We start from the raw sequence: 19,463 nt of genomic DNA on the forward strand, positions 1-19,463 counted from the left end.
AATTCTCAGTACCTTGGGTATGAGAGGCAGAGGAGGGAACACATACACCGACTGGTACACCCACGGTGTTACCAGAGCGTCCCAGCTATTGCCTGAGGGTCTCTTGACCTGGCGCAATACCTGTCCAGTTTTTTGTTCAGACGGGACGCCATCATGTCCACCTTTGGTCTTTCCCAACGGTTCACAATCATGTGGAAGACTTCCAGATGAAGTCCCCACTCTCCCGGGTGGAGGTCGTCCACTCCCGGAATGAACACCGCTGACAGTGTTATCACATGATTTTTCGCCCAGCAAAGAATCCTTGCTGCCATTGCCCTCCTGCTTCTTGTGCCGCCCTGTCTGTTTACGTGGGCGACTGCCGTGATGTTGTCCGACTGGATCAGCACCAGTTGACTTTGAAGCAGAGGTCTTCCTAGGCTCAGAGCATTGTAACTTGCCCTTAGCTCCAGTATATTTATGTGGAGAGAAGTCTCCAGACTTGACCACACTCCTTGGAAATTTCTTCCCTGTGTGACTGCTCCCCAGCCTCTCAGGCTGGCATCCGTGGTCACCAGGACCCAGTCCTGAATGCCGATTCTGCTGCCCTCTAGTAGATGAGCACTCTGCAGCCACCACAGAAGAGACACCCTTGTCCTTGGAGACAGGATTATCCGCTGATGCATCTGAAGATGCGATCCGGACCATTCGTCCAGCAGATCCCACTGAAAAATTCTTGCGTGAAATCTGCCGAATGGAATCGCTTCGTAAGAAGCCACCATTTTTCCCAGGACTCTTGTGCATTGATGCACTGACACTTGGCCTGGTTCTAGGAGGTTCCTAACTAGCTCGGATAACTCCCTGGCTTTCTCCTCCGGGAGAAACACCTTTTTCTGGACTGTGTCCAGAATCATCCCTAGGAACAGCAGACGTGTCGTCGGAATCAGCTGCGATTTTGGAATATTTAGAATCCATCCGTGCTGTCGTAGAACTACTTGAGATAGTGCTACTCCGACCTCCAACTGTTCTCTGGACCTTGCCCTTATCAGGAGATCGTCCAAGTAAGGGATAATTAAGACGCCTTTTCTTTGAAGAAGAATCATCATTTCGGTCATTACCTTGGTAAAGACCCGGGGTGCCGTGGACAATCCAAACGGCAGCGTCTGAAACTGATAATGACAGTTTTGTACCACGAACCTGAGGTACCCTTGGTGTGAAGGGCAAATTGGGACATGGAGGTAAGCATCCTTGATGTCCAGGGTCACCATATAGTCCCCTTCTTCCTGGTTCGCTATCACTGCTCTGAGTGACTCCATCTTGATTTGAACCTTTGTATGTAAGTGTTCAAAGATTTCAGATTTAGAATAGATCTCACCGAGCCGTCTGGCTTCAGTACCACAAATAGTGTGGAATAATACCCCTTTCCTTGTTGTAGGAGGGGTACTTTGATTATCACCTGCTGGGAATACAGCTTGTGAATTGTTTCCAATACTGCCTCCCTGTCGGAGGGAGACGTTGGTAAAGCAGACTTCAGGAACCTGCGAGGGGGAGACGTCTCGAATTTCCAATCTGTACCCCTGGGATACTACTTGTAGGATCCAGGGGTCCACTTGCGAGTGAGCCCACTGCGCGCTGAAACTCTTGAGACGACCCCCCACCGCCTTTGAGTCCGCTTGTACGGCCCCAGCGTCATGCTGAGGACTTGGCAGAAGCGGTGGAGGGCTTCTGTTCCAGGGAAGGGGTTGCCTGCTGCAGTCTTCTTCCCTTTCCTCTACCCCTGGGCAGATATGACTGGCCTTTTGCCCGCTTGCCCTTATGGGGACGAAAGGACGGAGGCTGAAAGACAGTGTCTTTTTCTTTATACGGCAATACTTCCATGTGCCGTTTGGAATCTGCATCACCTGACCACTGTCGTGTCCATAAACATCTTCTGGCAGACATGGACATCGCATTTACTCTTGATGCCAGAGTGCAAATATCCCTCTGTGCATCTCTCATATATAGTAATGCATCCTTTAAATGCTCTATAGTCAATAAAATACTGTCCCTGTCAAGGGTATCAATATTTTCAGTCAGGGAATCCGACCAAGCCACCCCAGCGCTGCACATCCAGGCTGAGGCGATCGCTGGTCGCAGTATAACACCAGTATGTGTGTATATACTTTTTAGGATATTTTCCAGCCTCCTATTAGCTGGCTCCTTGAGGGCGGCCGTAATCGGAGACGGTAACGCCACTTGTTTTGATAAGCGTGTGAGCGCCTTATCCACCCTAGGGGGTGTTTCCCAACGCGCCCTAACTTCTGGCGGAAAATGGTATAACGCCAATAATTTTCTATCGGGGGAAACCCACGCATCATCACACACTTCATTTAATTTATCTGATTCAGGAAAAACTACAGGTAGTTTTTTCACACCCCACATAATACCCTTTTTTGTGGTACTTGTAGTATCAGAAATATGTAACACCTCCTTCATTGCCCTTAACATGTAACGTGTGGCCCTAATGGAAAATACGTTTGTTTCTTCACCGTCGACACTGGAGTCAGTGTCCGTGTCTGTGTCGACCGACTGAGGTAATGGGCGTTTTAAAGCCCCTGACGGTGTTTGAGACGCCTGGACAGGTACTAATTGGTTTGCCGGCCGTCTCATGTCGTCAACCGACCTTGCAGCGTGTTGACATTATCACGTAATTCCCTAAATAAGCCATCCATTCCGGTGTCGACTCCCTAGAGAGTGACATCACCATTACAGGCAATTGCTCCGCCTCCTCACCAACATCGTCCTCATACATGTCGACACACACGTACCGACACACAGCACACACACAGGGAATGCTCTGATAGAGGACAGGACCCCACTAGCCCTTTGGGGAGACAGAGGGAAAGTTTGCCAGCACACACCAAAACGCTATAATTTTACAGGGACAACCTTATATAAGTGTTTTCCCTTATAGCATCTTAATATGTAATAATATCGCCACAAAAATGCCCCCCCTCTCTGTTTTAACCCTGTTTCTGTAGTGCAGTGCAGGGGAGAGCCTGGGAGCCTTCCCACCAGCAGTTCTGTGAGGGAAAATGGCGCTGTGTGCTGAGGAGAATAGGCCCCGCCCCCTTTTCGGCAGGCTTCTTCTCCCGTTTTTCTGACAACCTGGCAGGGGTTAAATACATCCATATAGCCCCAGAGGCTATATGTGATGTATATTTAGCCAGCATAGGTACTTTCATTGCTGCCCAGGGCGCCCCCCCCAGCGCCCTGCACCCTCAGTGACCGTTGGTGTGAAGTGTGCTGAGAGCAATGGCGCACAGCTGCAGTGCTGTGCGCTACCTTAAGAAGACTGGGAAGTCTTCAGCCGCCGATTTCTGGACCTCTTCTCTCTTCAGCATCTGCAAGGGGGTCGGCGGCGCGGCTCCGGTGACCCATCCAGGCTGTACCTGTGATCGTCCCTCTGGAGCTAGTGTCCAGTAGCCTAAGAAGCCAATCCATCCTGCACGCAGGTGAGTTCACTTCTTCTCCCCTAAGTCCCTCGTTGCAGTGAGCCTGTTGCCAGCAGGACTCACTGAAAATAAAAAACCTAATAAAACTTTTACTCTAAGCAGCTCTTTAGGAGAGCCACCTAGATTGCACCCTTCTCGGCCGGGCACAAAAACCTAACTGAGGCTTGGAGGAGGGTCATAGGGGGAGGAGCCAGTGCACACCACCTGATCCTAAAGCTTTTACTTTTGTGCCCTGTCTCCTGCGGAGCCGCTATTCCCCATGGTCCTGACGGAGTCCCCAGCATCCACTTAGGACGTCAGAGAAAGCACATTTTACTAGCAACAAACTAAATAAAGTCCAATAAGATGTTTCTACATTCCATTGTTTAAATTACAAATACAAAGGGAAAAGAAAATAGGAAAATAAAGGGTAAGTATCTGTAGAATAAGACTAGGAGCAAAATGTATCAAGTTCCAATTGCATTAAAGACAAAACCCAGTGTGCTATGTTGGAAATTATTTAAATTTTGTAATTTTGAGAGAATTTTCTGTTGTTCATATTTTTGATATGCTGTAATTGTTATTGTATCTTGCCAAATCCCACTGTCTGGAGAATCTAGAGCACAGTGCGTAGGATCCCAAGACCGCACTAATAAATGTCAGCTTCTAGCAGGTTTTAACATTGTTTCACGTCCATTCTCTTCATTAAATGTTCTTGGAAATGTGACGATTTTATTTAGTAATAATCTGAAATCAAGAGCACTGCTAGAGGGTACTGAATGGGATCCACAGACACATTATGAAATAGTTCTTTCATTTATTTTTGTCACTGAGATGGCGCTCTTCGAGCTTGATCATACTACCGCTTTCCACTTTTCAATGGCATCTTTCACACCAATGTGCTTTAAATCTTACTTTTATGTTAAATATTTAAAAAACACACCATCAGCTGTTTAATGCAGCCATTGGGTTTACAAACGGAGGTGTACAATCTGTATGTTTAAAAATAACTACATGTTTTATGCTTTAAAAATGTAAGCTTATATTAAAAATGTATTTACATCAAATAAAATAGCATGGCATCGAGAAAACCACACAAAATAATATATGACAAAATATGGTCATCTGGGGTTCAGACTGACCTCGCAGAGAGGGCACCCGATGGCAACAGCTCCTTCTGCACCTTGGGCCTCATTCAGGTCCCGAAGCAACTGGCACATAGGACGCAAAGTACTGATAGCCGGTACTTTGAGCATGTGCAGTACGGGTCCTGTGTCATCAGACACACTATGGCTGCAGACATCAAGTTACTGTCTCACCTCTAATTTGTGGGCGAGCCAAGGCCAGATTTCCTGGCTGCTTGGAAGGAGCGGCTGGCATGCATGATCTCATAGGTCACTCAGGCGGTCAATGGAGTGGGCGTATCCGGATGCAGCACTGGATCACATACGCATGCAGGAGGCATCTACTCATACCAGACCCCTCCAGCTGCATTACTGTATCGGAGCATTGCTGCTGCGTCCAAGTAAGTAGCAGCCATGCTCATTCCAACCACATCTGAATCTGGCCCCTTGTTATCAGCAACACAGTCAATGAGATAAGTGACAGAAAAAAAGAATCCAAAAGTAACACATGCGCAAAGCAAAATGGCAAAAACAAACAAACCCAAAACACCTTCCGCTGGGTGATATATATAAAATGAAAAGCATTTTGCATGGTGACAGATATTCAGAGATGTACCTCATTGTGGGCAGGATGTACAGTACTAAAGCTAAAATGCGGTCAAACTCTGAAAACGGCTGTTCCCATATGTACAAAGCTTATACCCACTAGGCAATGCCATCTATAGATGGCGTTACCCAACAGAAGACTATGGGCTTCTTTTCTCATTCTACCCTGAGAGAGATCCCTCCCAGTGGCCCTCACGTGTCAGAAAACGCACGAGCAGAAGGACTCTCAGGTTATAAACCCGGCATTCCTATCATTACAAAGGATGGCTCTTTTTGGAAGAGCTGTTATTTGCAGGTTTAATCGCAATTTTACTGGCATACCGGCATTAATGACCCCATAAGTGGTGGGATGTATTGCATCCAAAATGTGATGCGTTGTACATCCCGTCCTCTAGGAGAGAAAGACACATATGGCAGGGACACCCCACTCTCACAAGTCTCTCTTGTGGGGGGGATTCAACGTGCCACTGGATATCACCATGATGCCCAGCTGTGCACATAATGGTATCTAATAGTCACTCATTTTCCCTCACACCTCTATGAAATGTAATAGATACAAATAGGTTTGTTTGATTATTGGGGGGTGGGGGGCACTTTCCAGCCATCGCTATGAACTGGCTTCCCCACATTGAATGCACTTTTCCTACCACGCTCTGGGCCTAATTCAGATTAGTAAATAAACCCAATTGTTTATGTACTCATCCAATGCTGTGGGGTCTGCGCAGGCGCAAGGTAAGAACGGGACTGGTGATTTTGCTCGCAGCCCTATCCGCCGCAGCATTATTGACATTCTGCAGCCATTTTTGGACACGGTGGTACCCGGTACTGATATTCAAAACAAGGGCATGTCTCCCCCCAGCTCCCCCCCCCCGTTTTCAAGGCGTGGCAGGTCCAGGGTCTGCATCTTCTGGACCCGGGTGTCTGAATCTGTCGGCCAACCTGAGTAAGCTTCAGCTAGCGCAAACTGACAGGTGCCTAAAATCATTGTGAGTCGGGACTATAGGCTGTGTCCTCAGACGCAGCACTCCTATCTTGCAAATGCATGCAGGAGATTCCCATCTATTACAGTGTACTGAATCCAAAAGGGAGGCCGCACACAGTATAAGGGAATATGAAGCTCACTAACAGACAGATTCTGAATCAGAAGCAAATATTAATAAAAGGAACAGTTTGCACTTGGTAAAACAATCTTGCACTGCAGGTGAAGTGGATTTAAAATGTGCAGAAAATGATATACCTGTAGCTGGGGATGGTATGTCCCAGATTAGTTGCAAATATTAAAAATTCTTAAACTAAAAATGTTCACTACACACAAAAACAATCAGTATTTCCCTGCATGCACACAAATAAATCCATCTGCACATGGTTTGGTCCAGGAGGAAATTGCTGCTTGTTGCTCCTTTTTTTATTTTGCTCCTAACTCTGAATAACAACCTAAATCTTTGGGAGGGTTACTAATATGTCAAACTGTCCTGGATATAAAAAAAAAATTGGATTAAACAAAGTAACTACCAACAGCTGGTCAATCTACAAAGACTGTCGGGGGTAAATTTACTAAGGTGGGAGGTTTTTTTTTTTTTAGAACTAGTGATGTTGCCCATAGCAACCAATCAGATTCTAACTATTATCTTCTAGAATCAGCTAGATAAATGTTAAGTAGAATCTGATTGGTTGCTATGAGCAACATCACCAGTTCTAAAAAAAAAAAAAAAAAAATACTCCTCAGTGTCTAATCACAGGGATATTCTGAACACGTGATAGAATATTACGTTCCTAGAATATTACAGATCTCCACGTTTTGCTACCATATATATCATGCTATCAGTCCTACGGCAGGAAAACAAGCTCTAGGCACAATATAATCTTAACAGTAAAAGGGACAAAACACTACAAATATTCTCTATATTTGACAAGATCATCATAAAGAGGATATTGGAATATTATGAGTTATTGCTAAAGGTTACGCTGATAACATGGGAAAAGGGAAAATGGTTATGTGATCTTATGGATCTATACGACCTCCTGCACATTGACCTTTGTAAATACAATTCACTAATCACTGATAACAGTGTTTGTATGATAACAGGCCTTTAGAAGTCGCCCAGTAAATGGAGGCAGCCATAAATCAGGTGTGGTACTCCACCTGGTGCAGAAATTGGTGCTTATCAGTTGCTTCTGCTCCCCCCTCCCAGAGAATGGCTGCTAACATGCCAGACTCACCTAGCAGGGCCATTTCCTGTATGCTGTTGCAATGTCTTCCAGTAGCTTTGTTTGTGCTATGAATTTTGTCAGAAAAGTTGATGGTTTTTAGATTAGCTAGTCAGCCATACTTGCCTAATAGCCAAGGGGAGTGTGAGATTAGCGGAGGTGAGGAGTCACACAATAAGGGCCATTTAATAACAGAGGAACATGCAGCTGTACAGGGAAGGTCATCTTGATAGAGAAATAAGACTCTTTGGCCACCTGCTAATACTGGAACCCCCACAAAATGCACACTCCCCACCCCTTAAATATACTTGGAGTGGTAAAAGGCCTCGCTAAACATGACCTTTAAACTAACTACTGCTGCTAATTGTACATTTTAGCCAGGGTAATGTTGGACACGTACACACCAATCCTTAGGGCCCCATACACTAGTATGATTTTACACAATTTCAGATTTCATACAATTCCGATATATCCGTCTGATATATTGTATGAAATTGTGTACAATCGTATGTGTTTTAGATCGTATCCAATCTGATGCGCGTCCCCGTGGCTGTTGGATAGGATCCCCTAGGTCGTTGGTGCTGCACTAATGATATACCGGAATTGAATGGAATCGGATGATGTGTTTATTGTGCATGTGATATATCGCATGCGATGTATCACAGGGAAGTTTGACTGGCATTCTCAGGACACTCCCAGCCCCTGTAGCCCTCTATCCAGCCCATCAGATACATCTCATGGTACAACTGTATGCCGTACGATATATTGTAGTGTTCACTCTAGGCTGTTTTAGCAGGGCGCCGCGCCCTGCCCAATTTTTTAAGGGCAAAACCCGCCCTGCCCCTTCTGCGGCGCCCTGCTAAAACAGCCGCCCGCTTTCTGCCCTCCCAGCGTGTAAAGATGCCATGCGCATGCGCGCAGCATCCATTCACGCTGTGAGAGAGCTTGGGGGAAGCCCAGCACCTCCGTAGATGCTGGACACGCCCCCAACAGTGACGCCGCGAGCCGCCCACGCCCCCCGTCTGTGGGCTGAACTGCCCACTTGTAGTACGTATATTGTCCACGCCCCTTTTTGGCGCGCGCTTGTGCCCCTCAACATCCGGCACCCTGCCCTGCCCGGATCCTAGAGTGAACACTACAATGCATGCGATGAATAGCGGCTTCATCAATCGCATGCGATATATCTTATGCAAAAATAGCACAAAAGTAACAAATCATATGGAATCACTCCCGGGAAGGTCCCAGGGGAGTTCAAGGGAAATTACATCCAACTTCAGCCTCAGACATATTGTTGTAGTGTATGGGGCCCTTTAGATTTTAAAACAAAATTATCTGGTTGGGAAATTAGATCCATAAACCATTTGATGTTATTCCACACAGAATGATCATTTGTCAGCAAATACAAGAGTGCTTCACAGTTCAAGAACTATATAGTTAATGAAACACTCAGAACACATCACTTACCTTCTGTATGTCAGGCTCACTGATTTTCAGAGGTTCAACATGGGAGTCTCGGTAAAATGGATTAAGCTTGCGTTGGTGAGAACGAGGAGATGCAAAAAGCCAAATTATAGCAATAGCAGCCATGAATCCAAAAGCAATTCCCAAACAGAGTCCAGCTATATAACTAGGGAGGGGGATTATAAAATATCCGTATACTAATAATACGAGGAAATATATGGTTATTACAGGTATATCATAATGTTCCACATATAAATCAACTTCATCTTCGGAAAAAGAGCCAGCCCTGGCCGGGTCTTCTGAAGCATCAACAAGATGATCCTCATTCAGATCTTCGAAATCAAAGTCTTCAGAGTATAGCTCGGTGAACTCATCTTCCTCTTTACTCGCCAGCACAGAAAGGGAACACTTCTCAAGGGCCAAGGCAGATAATTTAAAGCCTGCATCTTTTGCAGACTGTGTGATTGAGAAATCCTTTTTATGTTCTCCTGGAGTTTTAGTTTTCTCGGCAATCAACAGTTTGGGCTCACTGGTAAGATAATCAGCCTCAGAATCTCCATCTTCTTCCTTGATGCTGTAGTTGTTATTGCTCTCTAGGTGACCATTTAGACTGGAAAGGTTGGAGAGCTCTGAAGCACTTGAAGATAAGGCTTTAGGCCTGTAGCTTGAAGACTCATCTCCCATAATTTTACTGAGAAGTTGGAAAGGCTCATAGATTACTTCGGAGAAGCGCCTCTTAGTGTCTTCAATTTTAGCTTCCACTTCAGTAACTCTGAAAAAGGAGCGGCCATCCGAAGGGGAGGTGATCGGAGAAGAAGGGGCAGTTTTAGAGTCTCCGCCTGTAACGCGGGGCTGTGTAAACTGCTTAAAAAAATGTAAGTTTAAGTTTGAGTCAGGTGGCTTGTGTAAAGTGTTCTCCAGGTCCTGCTTAGAAGTATCTGAGGATAATGATTTTACAAGTGATTTCATTAATTGTCTGTGCCGTATGGGTGGTGTGGTCTCTTTTGGCTCCACCTCGGTAGAAAGGGACTTCACTAAGCTCAGAAAAGGCTTTGGGCCAGAAATGGCAGGCAATGATGATGCCGTGGACAAAGCAATAGTTTTGGATGGGGAAGAGACCAGCAATGGCCTCTGTTCAGTAGGAGTTGAGACATTGGCAGCAACTGCTTCGAGACTTTGCTGAGATGCTGATGCTGACAAAGGTGATGGCACAGCACTGAACGCTTTGGATAGGGGAAGAGCTTCAGACGTTTTGACAGTGTTTCCGGTTGGCATAGTGGCAGATAGTGGTGTTGATGATGAAGGCTCTAATATGGCCATGCTGGGAGAGGTAGCTGGACTAGTTATCAAGTGTGTACCAGTTTCGAAGCAGAGATCTTCCTTGGCTTCTACTGCTGTTACAATGCTTTGGTCATCCAAGTCTTCGCTAAGTTTTTCTTCCTCTTCTTCCTCTTCCTTCCCAATAGCAGAGAAGCGAATGGTGATCGTCTCTCTGGAAATGGAACGCTGGACCTCCACTTTTGGAGCTGTTGCTTTGGAAGTGGTTTGCCGTGTTTTTTCTGCATTGCTGCTGTCCAGACTTGTCATTGCAGTCTCACAAGTGTTTCAGGACCTTTAAATAAAAATAAAAAAATGAAAACACTTCTAAAATAACCCAATGAGATGGAAACCAGAAACTAATGCAAATATTGTCTGGTTTAGTTTGCAATAATAGTGCACAAATGAAAAGACCGGGATGAGAGATGGAGCATTATTTGACACTATAAACATTAATAGAGACTATGGCCTATATGTTATAGGCACGATTTGCTGGTCCTGGCTTGATTCCGGCGATGTAATGCGCCAATTAGTTTTAAGGGGTTCAGTATGATTTACCGGTGGCCGGCTGTCAATATACCAATAGCGGCACCAGGCCGCCATTATGCCAGCAGTGGGGCGAGCGCAAAGTGGCGGTCATTCCGAGTAGATCGCTCGCTGCCGATTTTCCCAACGCAACGATCAGGTAAAAAAAAACGGCAAAACTGCGCATGCGTATGCATCGCAATGCGCAGGCGCGTCATACAGGTACAAAGAGCATCGTTGTTTTACACATGTTCTAGCGACGATTCCATTTGCACAGCCGAACACAAGGAGATTGACAGGAAGAGGGCGTTTATGGGTGCCAACTGACCGTTTTCTGGTGTGTCCAGGCGTTTGCAAAGCGGGTATCTGACGTCAGTTCCGGGACCTTCGTCGCAGCAATCATCGCACAGAATAAGTAACTACATGGCTGGCCTTGTTCTGCACAAAATGTGTTTGTAGCCGCTGGGCTGCACAGGCGTTCGCACTCTTGCAAAATGAAAATACACTCACCCGTGGGCTGCAACTATGCGTTTGTACGGCTGCAAATCGGAATGAGGGCCAGAGTCTCCTTTAGGACTCACTGAGCTCGCCACGCTGCAGGCTCAGTGGTTCGCTACACTCACTATAGGTTCTATTCCCACTCTATGGGTGTCGTGGACACCCATAGTAGGGGAATAGTCCTGTTGCGGCGGTATTTCGGCTGCCAGCATTGCTGACTGTCGGGATACCGGCATCGGTATCCTGACCGGCGGGATCCCAACAACAGGCAAATTAAACGTATACTTCTTTTAAGCAAACACAACCTCATTTTCCCTTAAACTGTTGCTTTAAAGCTAGCAGCTGTATCGCCAGAAATGCACCTGGATCAGCAAATCCGAGTCTATTACATTTGGGCTTATTACTGATCTTAGGGCTCTTGCATCACATAAAATAAGATTTTACTCACCGGTAAATCTATTTCTCGTAGTCCGTAGTGGATGCTGGGAATCCGTAAGGACCATGGGGAATAGCGGCTCCGCAGGAGACTGGGCACAACTAAAGAAAGCTTTAGGGCTACCTGGTGTGCACTGGCTCCTCCCACTATGACCCTCCTCCAGACCTCAGTTAGGATACTGTGCCCGGAAGAGCTGACACAATAAGGAAGGATTTTGAATCCCGGGTAAGACTCATACCAGCCACACCAATCACACCGTATAACTCGTGATACTATACCCAGTTAACAGTATGAAATATAACTGAGCCTCTCAACAGATGGCTCAACAATAACCCTTTAGTTAGGCAATAACTATATACAAGTATTGCAGACAATCCGCACTTGGGATGGGCGCCCAGCATCCACTACGGATTACGAGAAATAGATTTACCGGTGAGTAAAATCTTATTTTCTCCGACGTCCTAAGTGGATGCTGGGACTCCGTAAGGACCATGGGGATTATACCAAAGCTCCCAAACGGGCGGGAGAGTGCGGATGACTCTGCAGCACCGAATGAGCAAACTCTAGGTCCTCCTCAGCCAGGGTATCAAACTTGTAGACTCTTGCAAAAGTGTTTGAACCCGACCAAGTAACAGCTCGGCAAATTTGTAAAGCCGAGACCCCTCGGGCAGCCACCCAAGAAGAGCCCACTTTCCTCGTGGAATGGGCTTTTACAGATTTAGGGTGCGGCAGTCCAGCCGCAGAATGTGCAAGTTGAATCGTGCTACAGATCCAGCGAGCAATAGTCTGCTTAGAAGCAGGAGCACCCAGCTTGTTGGGTGCATACAGGATAAATAGCGAGTCAGTTTTCCTGACTCCAGCCGTCCTGGAAACATATTTTTCAGGGCCCTGACTACGTCCAGGAACTTGGAATCCTCCAAGTCCCAAGTAGCCGCAGGCACCACAATAGGTTGGTTCACATGAAAAACTGATACCACCTTAGGAAGGAATTGGGAACGAGTCCTCAATTCCGCCCTATCCATATAAAAAAATCAGATAAGGGCTTTTGCATGACAAAACCGCCAATTCTGATACACGCCTGGCCGACGCCAATGCCAACAGCATGACCACTTTCCACGTGAGGTATTTTAGCTCCACGGATTTAAGTGGCTCAACCCAATGCGACTTCAGGAAATCCAACACCACGTTGAGATCCCACGGTGCCACTGGAGGCACAAACGGGGGCTGAATATGCAGCACTCCCTTAACAAAAGTCTGAACTTCAGGCAGTGAAGCCAGTTCTTTTTTTGGAAGAAAATGTAGAGCCGAAATCTGGACCTTAATGGAACCCAATTTTAGGCCCATAGTCACTCCCGACTGTAGGAAGTGCAGAAATCGACCCAGTTGAAATTCCTCCGTTGGGGCCTTCCTGGCCTCACACCAAGCAACATATTTTTGCCATATGCGGTGATAATGTTTTGCGATCACATCTTTCCTAGCCTTAATCAGCGTAGGAATGACTTCCTCCGGAATGCCTTTTTCCTTTAGGATCCGGTGTTCAACCGCCATGCCGTCAAACGCAGCCGCGGTAAGTCTTGGAACAGACAGGGCCCCTGCTGCAGCAGGTCCTGTCTGAGCGGCAGAGGCCATGGGTCCTCTGAGATCTTGGACAATCCGGAACCACGAGTATAGTTCGTACTCCTCTCCTTCTTATTATTCTCAGTACCTTGGGTATGAGAGGCAGAGGAGGGAACACATACACCGACTGGTACACCCACGGTGTTACCAGAGCGTCCACAGCTATCGCCTGAGGGTCCCTTGACCCGGCGCAATATATTTTTAGCTTTTTGTTGAGGCGGGACGCCGACATGTCCACCTGTGGCCTTTCCCAATGGTGTACAATCATTTGGAAAACTTCTGGATGAAGTCCCCACTCTCCCGGGTGGAGGTCGTGCCTGCTGAGAAAGTCTGTTTCCCAGTTGTCCACTCCGGAAATGAACACTGCTGACAGTGCTAACACATGATTTTCCGCCCATCGGAAAATCCTTGTGGCTTCTGCCATCGCCATCCTGCTTCTTGTGCCGCCCTGTTGGTTTACATGGGCGACCGTCGAGATGTTGTCTGACTGGATCAGCACCGGCTGGTGTTGAAGCAGGGGTCTAGCCCGACTTAGGGCATTGTAAATGGCCCTTAGTTCCCGAATATTTATGTGTAGGGAAGTCTCCTGACTCGACCATAGTCCTTGGAAGTTTCTTCCCTGTGTGACTGCCACCCCCAGCCTCGAAGGCTGGCATCCGTGGTCACCAGGACCCAATCCTGTATGCCGAATCTGCGGCCCTCTAGAAAATGAGCACTCTGCAGCCACCACAACAGCAACACCCTGGCCCTTGGAGACAGGGTTATCAGCCGATGCATCTGAAGATGCAACCCGGACCACTTGTCCAACAGATCCCACTGGAAGATTCTTGCATGGAACCTGCCGAATAGATTTTCTTCGTAAGAAGCTACCATCTTTCCCAGGACTCGCGTGCATTGATGCACCGACACCTGTATTTGTTTTAGGAGGTCTCTGACTAGAGATGACAACTCCTTGGCCTTCTCCTCCGGGAGAAACACTTTTTCCTGTTCTGTGTCCAGAACCATGCCCAGGAACAGTAGACGCGTCGTAGGAACCAGCTGCGACTTTGGAATATTCAGAATCCAGCCGTGCTGTTGTAGCACTTCCCGAGATATTGCTACTCCGACCAACAACTGCTCCCTGGACCTCGCCTTTATAAGGAGATCGTCCAAGTAAGGGATAATTATAACTCCCTTTTTTCGAAGAAGTATCATCATTTCGGCCATTACCTTGGTAAATACCCTCGGTCCCGGGGACAGACCAACGGCAACGTCTGGAATTGGTAATGACAGACCTGTACCACAATTTTGAGGTACTCCTGGTGAGGAGGGTAAATGGGGACATGCAGGTAAGCATCCTTGATGTCCAGTGATACCATGTAATCCCCTTCGTCCAGGCTTGCAATAACCGCCCTGAGCGATTCCATTTTGAACTTGAACCTTCGTATACAAGTGTTCAAAGATTTCAATTTTAGAATGGGTCTCACCGAACCGTCTGGTTTCGGTACCACAAACATTGTGGAATAGTAACCCCGGCCTTGTTGAAGGAGGGGTACCTTGATTATCACCTGCTGGAAGTACAGCTTGTGAATTGCCGCCAGTACTACCTCCCCTTTCTCCGAGGGCAGCAGGCACGGCTGATTTGAGGTAACAGCGAGGGGGAGTCGCCTCGAACTCCAGCTTGTATCCCTCTGATACTACTTGCAGAACCCAGGGATCCACCTGTGAGCGAGCCCACTGTTCACTGAAGTTCCCGAGACGCGCCCCCCACCGCACCTGGCTCCACCTGTGGAGCCCCAGCGTCATGCGGTGGACTCAGATGAAGTGGGGGAAGATTTTTGATCCTGGGAACTGGCTGTCTGGTGCAGCTTTTTCCCTCTTCCCTTGTCTCTGTGCAGAAAGGAAGCGCCTTTGACCCGCTCGCTTTTCTGAAGCCGAAAGGACTGTACCTGATAATACGGTGCTTTCTTAGGCAGTGAGGAAACCTGAGGTAAAAAAATTTTCTTCCCAGCTGTTGCTGTGGATACGAGGTCCCAGAGACCATCCCCAAACAATTCCTCACCCTCATAAGGCAGAATCTCCATGTGCCTTTTAAAGTCAGCATCACCTGTCCACTGCCGGGTCCCTAATACCCTCCTGGCAGAATGGACATTGCATTAATTTTGGATGCCAGCCGGCAAATATCCCTCTGTGCATCCCTCATATATAAGACGACGTCTTTAATATGCTCTGTGGTTAGCAAAATAGTATCCCTGTCTAGGGTATCAATATTATCTGACAAGGTATCAGACCACGCTGCAGCAGCACTATCCATGCTGAGGCAATTGCAGGTCTCAGTATAGTACCTGATTGTGTATATACAGACTTCAGGATAGCCTCCTGCTTTTTATCAGCAGGCTCCTTCAAAGTGTCCGTATCCTAAGACGGCAGTGCCACCTTTTTTGACAAAACGTGCGAGTGCCTTATCCACCCTAGGGGATATCTCCCCACGTGACCTATCCTCTGGCGGGAAAGGGTACGTCATCAGTAACTTTTTAGAAATTACCTGTTTCTTATCGGGGGAACCCACGCTTCATTCACTCATCTGATGGGGGAACAAAACACTGGCTGCTTTTTCTCCCCAAACATAAAACCCCTTTTTTGTGGTACTCTGGTTAATGTCAGAAATGTGTAACACATTTTTCATTGCCGAGATCATGCAACGGATGTTCCTAGTGGATTGTGTATATGTCTCAACCTCGTCGACACTGGAGTCAGACTCCGTGTCGACATCTGTATCTGCCATCTGAGGTAGCGGGCGTTTTTGAGCCCCTGATGGCCTTTGAGACGCCTGGGCAGGCGCGGGCTGAGAAGCCGGCTGTCCCATAGCTGTTACGTCATCCAGCCTTTTACATAAGGAGTTGACACTGTCGGTTAATACCTTCCATCCACTCTGGTGTCGGCCCCACAGGGGGCGACATCACATTTATCGGCATCTGCTCCGCCTCCACGTATCCTCCTCAAACATGTCGACACAGCCGTACCGACACACCGCACACACACAGGGAATGCTCTGACTGAGGACAGGACCCCACAAAGACTTTTGGGGAAACAGAGAGAGAGAGTATGCCAGCACACACCAGAGCGCTATATAATGCAGGGATTAACACTAAAACTGTGATTTTTCGCAATAGCTGCTTGTATACACAATATTGCGCCTAAATTTAGTGCCCCCCCCCCTCTCTTTTTAACCCTTTGAGCCTGAAAACTACAGGGGAGAGCCTGGGGAGCTGTCTTCCAGCTGCACTGTGAAGAAAAAATGGCGCCAGTGTGCGGAGGGAGATAGCCCCGCCCCTTTTTCGGCGGACTTCTCCCGCTTTTTTATGGATCTCTGGCAGGGGTATTTTACACATATATAGCCTATATGACTATATATTGTGTAGATTTGCCAGCCAAGGTGTTTAATATTGCTGCTCAGGGCGCCCCCCCCAGCGCCCTGCACCCGTCAGTGACCGGAGTGTGAGGTGTGCATGAGGAGCAATGGCGCACAGCTGCAGTGCTGTGCGCTACCTTGGTGAAGACCGAAGTCTTCTGCCGCCGATTTCCAGGACCGTCTTCCTGCTTCTGGCTCTGTAAGGGGGACGGCGGCGCGGCTCCGGGACCGAACGATCGAGGTCGGGTCCTGTGTTCGATCCCTCTGGAGCTAATGGTGTCCAGTAGCCTAAGAAGCCCAAACTATCTCCAGTCAGGTAGGTTCGCTTCTTCTCCCCTTAGTCCCTCGTAGCAGTGAGTCTGTTGCCAGCAGATCTCACTGAAAATAAAAAACCTAAAATATACTTTCTTTTCTAGGAGCTCAGGAGAGCCCCTAGTGTGCATCCAGCTCAGCCGGGCACAAGATTCTAACTGAGGTCTGGAGGAGGGTCATAGTGGGAGGAGCCAGTGCACACCAGGTAGTCCTAAAGCTTTCTTTAGTTGTGCCCAGTCTCCTGCGGAGCCGCTATTCCCCATGGTCCTTACGGAGTCCCAGCATCCACTTAGGACTTTAGAGAAAAGTACAGTGGCACGTTTAAGCTAAATCATCATACACATGGGGGCTAAAAGAGACGAAGGGACCAGGCTAACATATATATTTATTAAGATAGTGATTTTCTATCACCACAATTAGAGCTGCAATTTACTAATAAAATGTTACCATAGCAACTGAGTAATACAGAGCTCCTGAGCGATACTGTCTGCCAGTGAAAAGAGAAGACTTGCCACTTCAGCAGTCTGCGCTTCCAGTTTATAAAAAAAAAAAATGATAACTTAAAAACATTTAAATGGACAAAAATATTAATAATCAACCTGCAATTTGTTTTAGGAAAAAAAAAAGTCTTTATGTACATTTTTTCTGGACTCGTATCCTGAGATGGTAATAGCGATTAGAGGACTGCCGAGGTAAATGGCAGCTGTAACCTTTTAGTAGATAGAAGCCTTAGCTGCCTTTAATAAATAAAAATAGACCCTAAGGCAGTGGTTTCCAAACTTTTTTGAATCACAGCGCCCTAGAATATCAGAATTTTTTTCACGGCACCCTATGGCCAAAAATTTCTTATTGAGAAATTTAGAAAGAAACATTACATTAAGTAGATTGCGTTTATATGTCATCCTTAGGGTCAGTTATGTGGTGAGGGACAAGATTTGCTTCTGTTTGGCCACATATTTTATGACTGGCAGCCACCAGCACTGGTTTTGCCCATTATATTGACCGTGAATAATTTGAATTGGTCCTGGACCACCAACCCAGGGCACCCCTGCAAGTGTCCCGAGGCACCCCAGGGAGCCACGGCACATAGTTTGGGAACCTCTGCCCTAAGGGGTTTATTAATGAAGAGTTGGGTTGTAAAACCTGGTGCTTCTGTTTGTGTTAATGCCCAAAATATAAAAGGATAATGAGAGTAAAATTGTTCCCCTTTACAATCAGACACCTCATAAATAAACCCCGGAAGAGACACTAACTACTGAACACACCAAGGTACTAGGTCATGTACATAGAATGTAAACTATGGACTTGAGTGTTGTTACGAAGAAAATTGCCATGTTGTAAAATCCCTGGAAACCTAGAAAAGTCTGGCTATATCCCAATGCAGGAGGGTGACATGAGAGAGGAAGGCAGCCACAGCACCCAAAATGGGGATGCCGTTAAAATACCGGCGGACGGGATCCGATACGTCCCAGAGGTAAGTACCGGGGGGTTATGGTTAGGCTGAAGAAGGGGGAGGTAAGGGTTTAGCTGTGGGAGGGGGAAGATATGGTTAGGGTCAAAATAATTACTGGGATCTATCTGGATCCCGACTGCCAGTGTTTCATACCCAACCCGCCAAAAAGGACTGATAACTAACAGGAGGGTCACGTCTACCGACTTCCTGACCGTAGCTTTTTTACGGGCTAAGGTCATTAGGTCGACCACTATTGGTCGACATGTATTATGTTGACAGGGTCATTAGGTCGACATGTACCAGGTCGACAGTTCAAATGGTCGACATGGGTTTTCCCCAAAAAATTAAATCTTTGGACTTTTTCATACTTTACGATCCACGTGTACTACAATTGGGAACGGTAACCTGTGCCGAGCGCAGCGGTAGTGGAGCGAGGCACCTTGCCCGAAGCATGCCGAGCGAAGCGAGCCATGTGAGGGGACACGGTGCATTAATTGGGGTTCCCCGTCACTTTACGAAGAAAACGACACAAAAAAAGTAAACAAAAACTCATGTCGACCTAATGACCATGTCGACCAATAGTGGTCGACCCAACGACCCATACCCCTTTTTTACTGGCTTCATTAGCACTCAAGTTTACTTCTAAACTTCACATTTGCTATATTGGTACAAGTATTGAATGGTCAACACAAAAGTTTACAGGAGATGCTTATATGCAAACGGCTAACATTAAAATAATGTCCTCGAGTCAGCTGTAAGGTCAGAAGAGTAATACTGATCCAAGCTCATCTCCTCCATCATACAACCTACTCTATCCACGGACATCTTGAAAGGTCAGACATGTTTACTAGTGAGGAGGAAATGATTAGCTTCTATATTAAATCAATCTACAGAAACTGTATTAGGTCAATGAGAAAAAAATATGAAGGTCACAAAACATTTGAAGGAAGATTTCCTTACCTCAGAGACTCCACTAAAAAATATACGAGGAGCCACAGAGCTGGAACTCACAAAATGAGACCAAAGTAATTCAAGGGTAAGATTTAGTAAAGTGAGGTTTTGTCAA

General features: G+C 46.8%; 1 protein-coding gene across 3 annotated transcripts in view; it reads right to left on the reverse strand.

Moving 5' to 3' along the window:
• Window positions 1-19,463, reverse strand: part of TEX2 (testis expressed 2) — a 180,564-nt gene that overhangs the window by 81,363 nt on the left and 79,738 nt on the right. For all 3 annotated transcript variants that reach the window (XM_063960910.1, XM_063960908.1, XM_063960909.1), the window contains exon 2: window positions 8,852-10,460. In XM_063960910.1, coding sequence (XP_063816980.1) covers window positions 8,852-10,435 — 1,584 coding nt within the window. In that variant the 5' untranslated portion in view covers window positions 10,436-10,460. The remainder of the gene's footprint in view (window positions 1-8,851; window positions 10,461-19,463) is intronic.

This window comes from Pseudophryne corroboree, chromosome 3 (genome assembly GCF_028390025.1).
Source record: "Pseudophryne corroboree isolate aPseCor3 chromosome 3, aPseCor3.hap2, whole genome shotgun sequence".
NCBI classification, from domain to species: Eukaryota; Metazoa; Chordata; class Amphibia; order Anura; family Myobatrachidae; genus Pseudophryne; species Pseudophryne corroboree.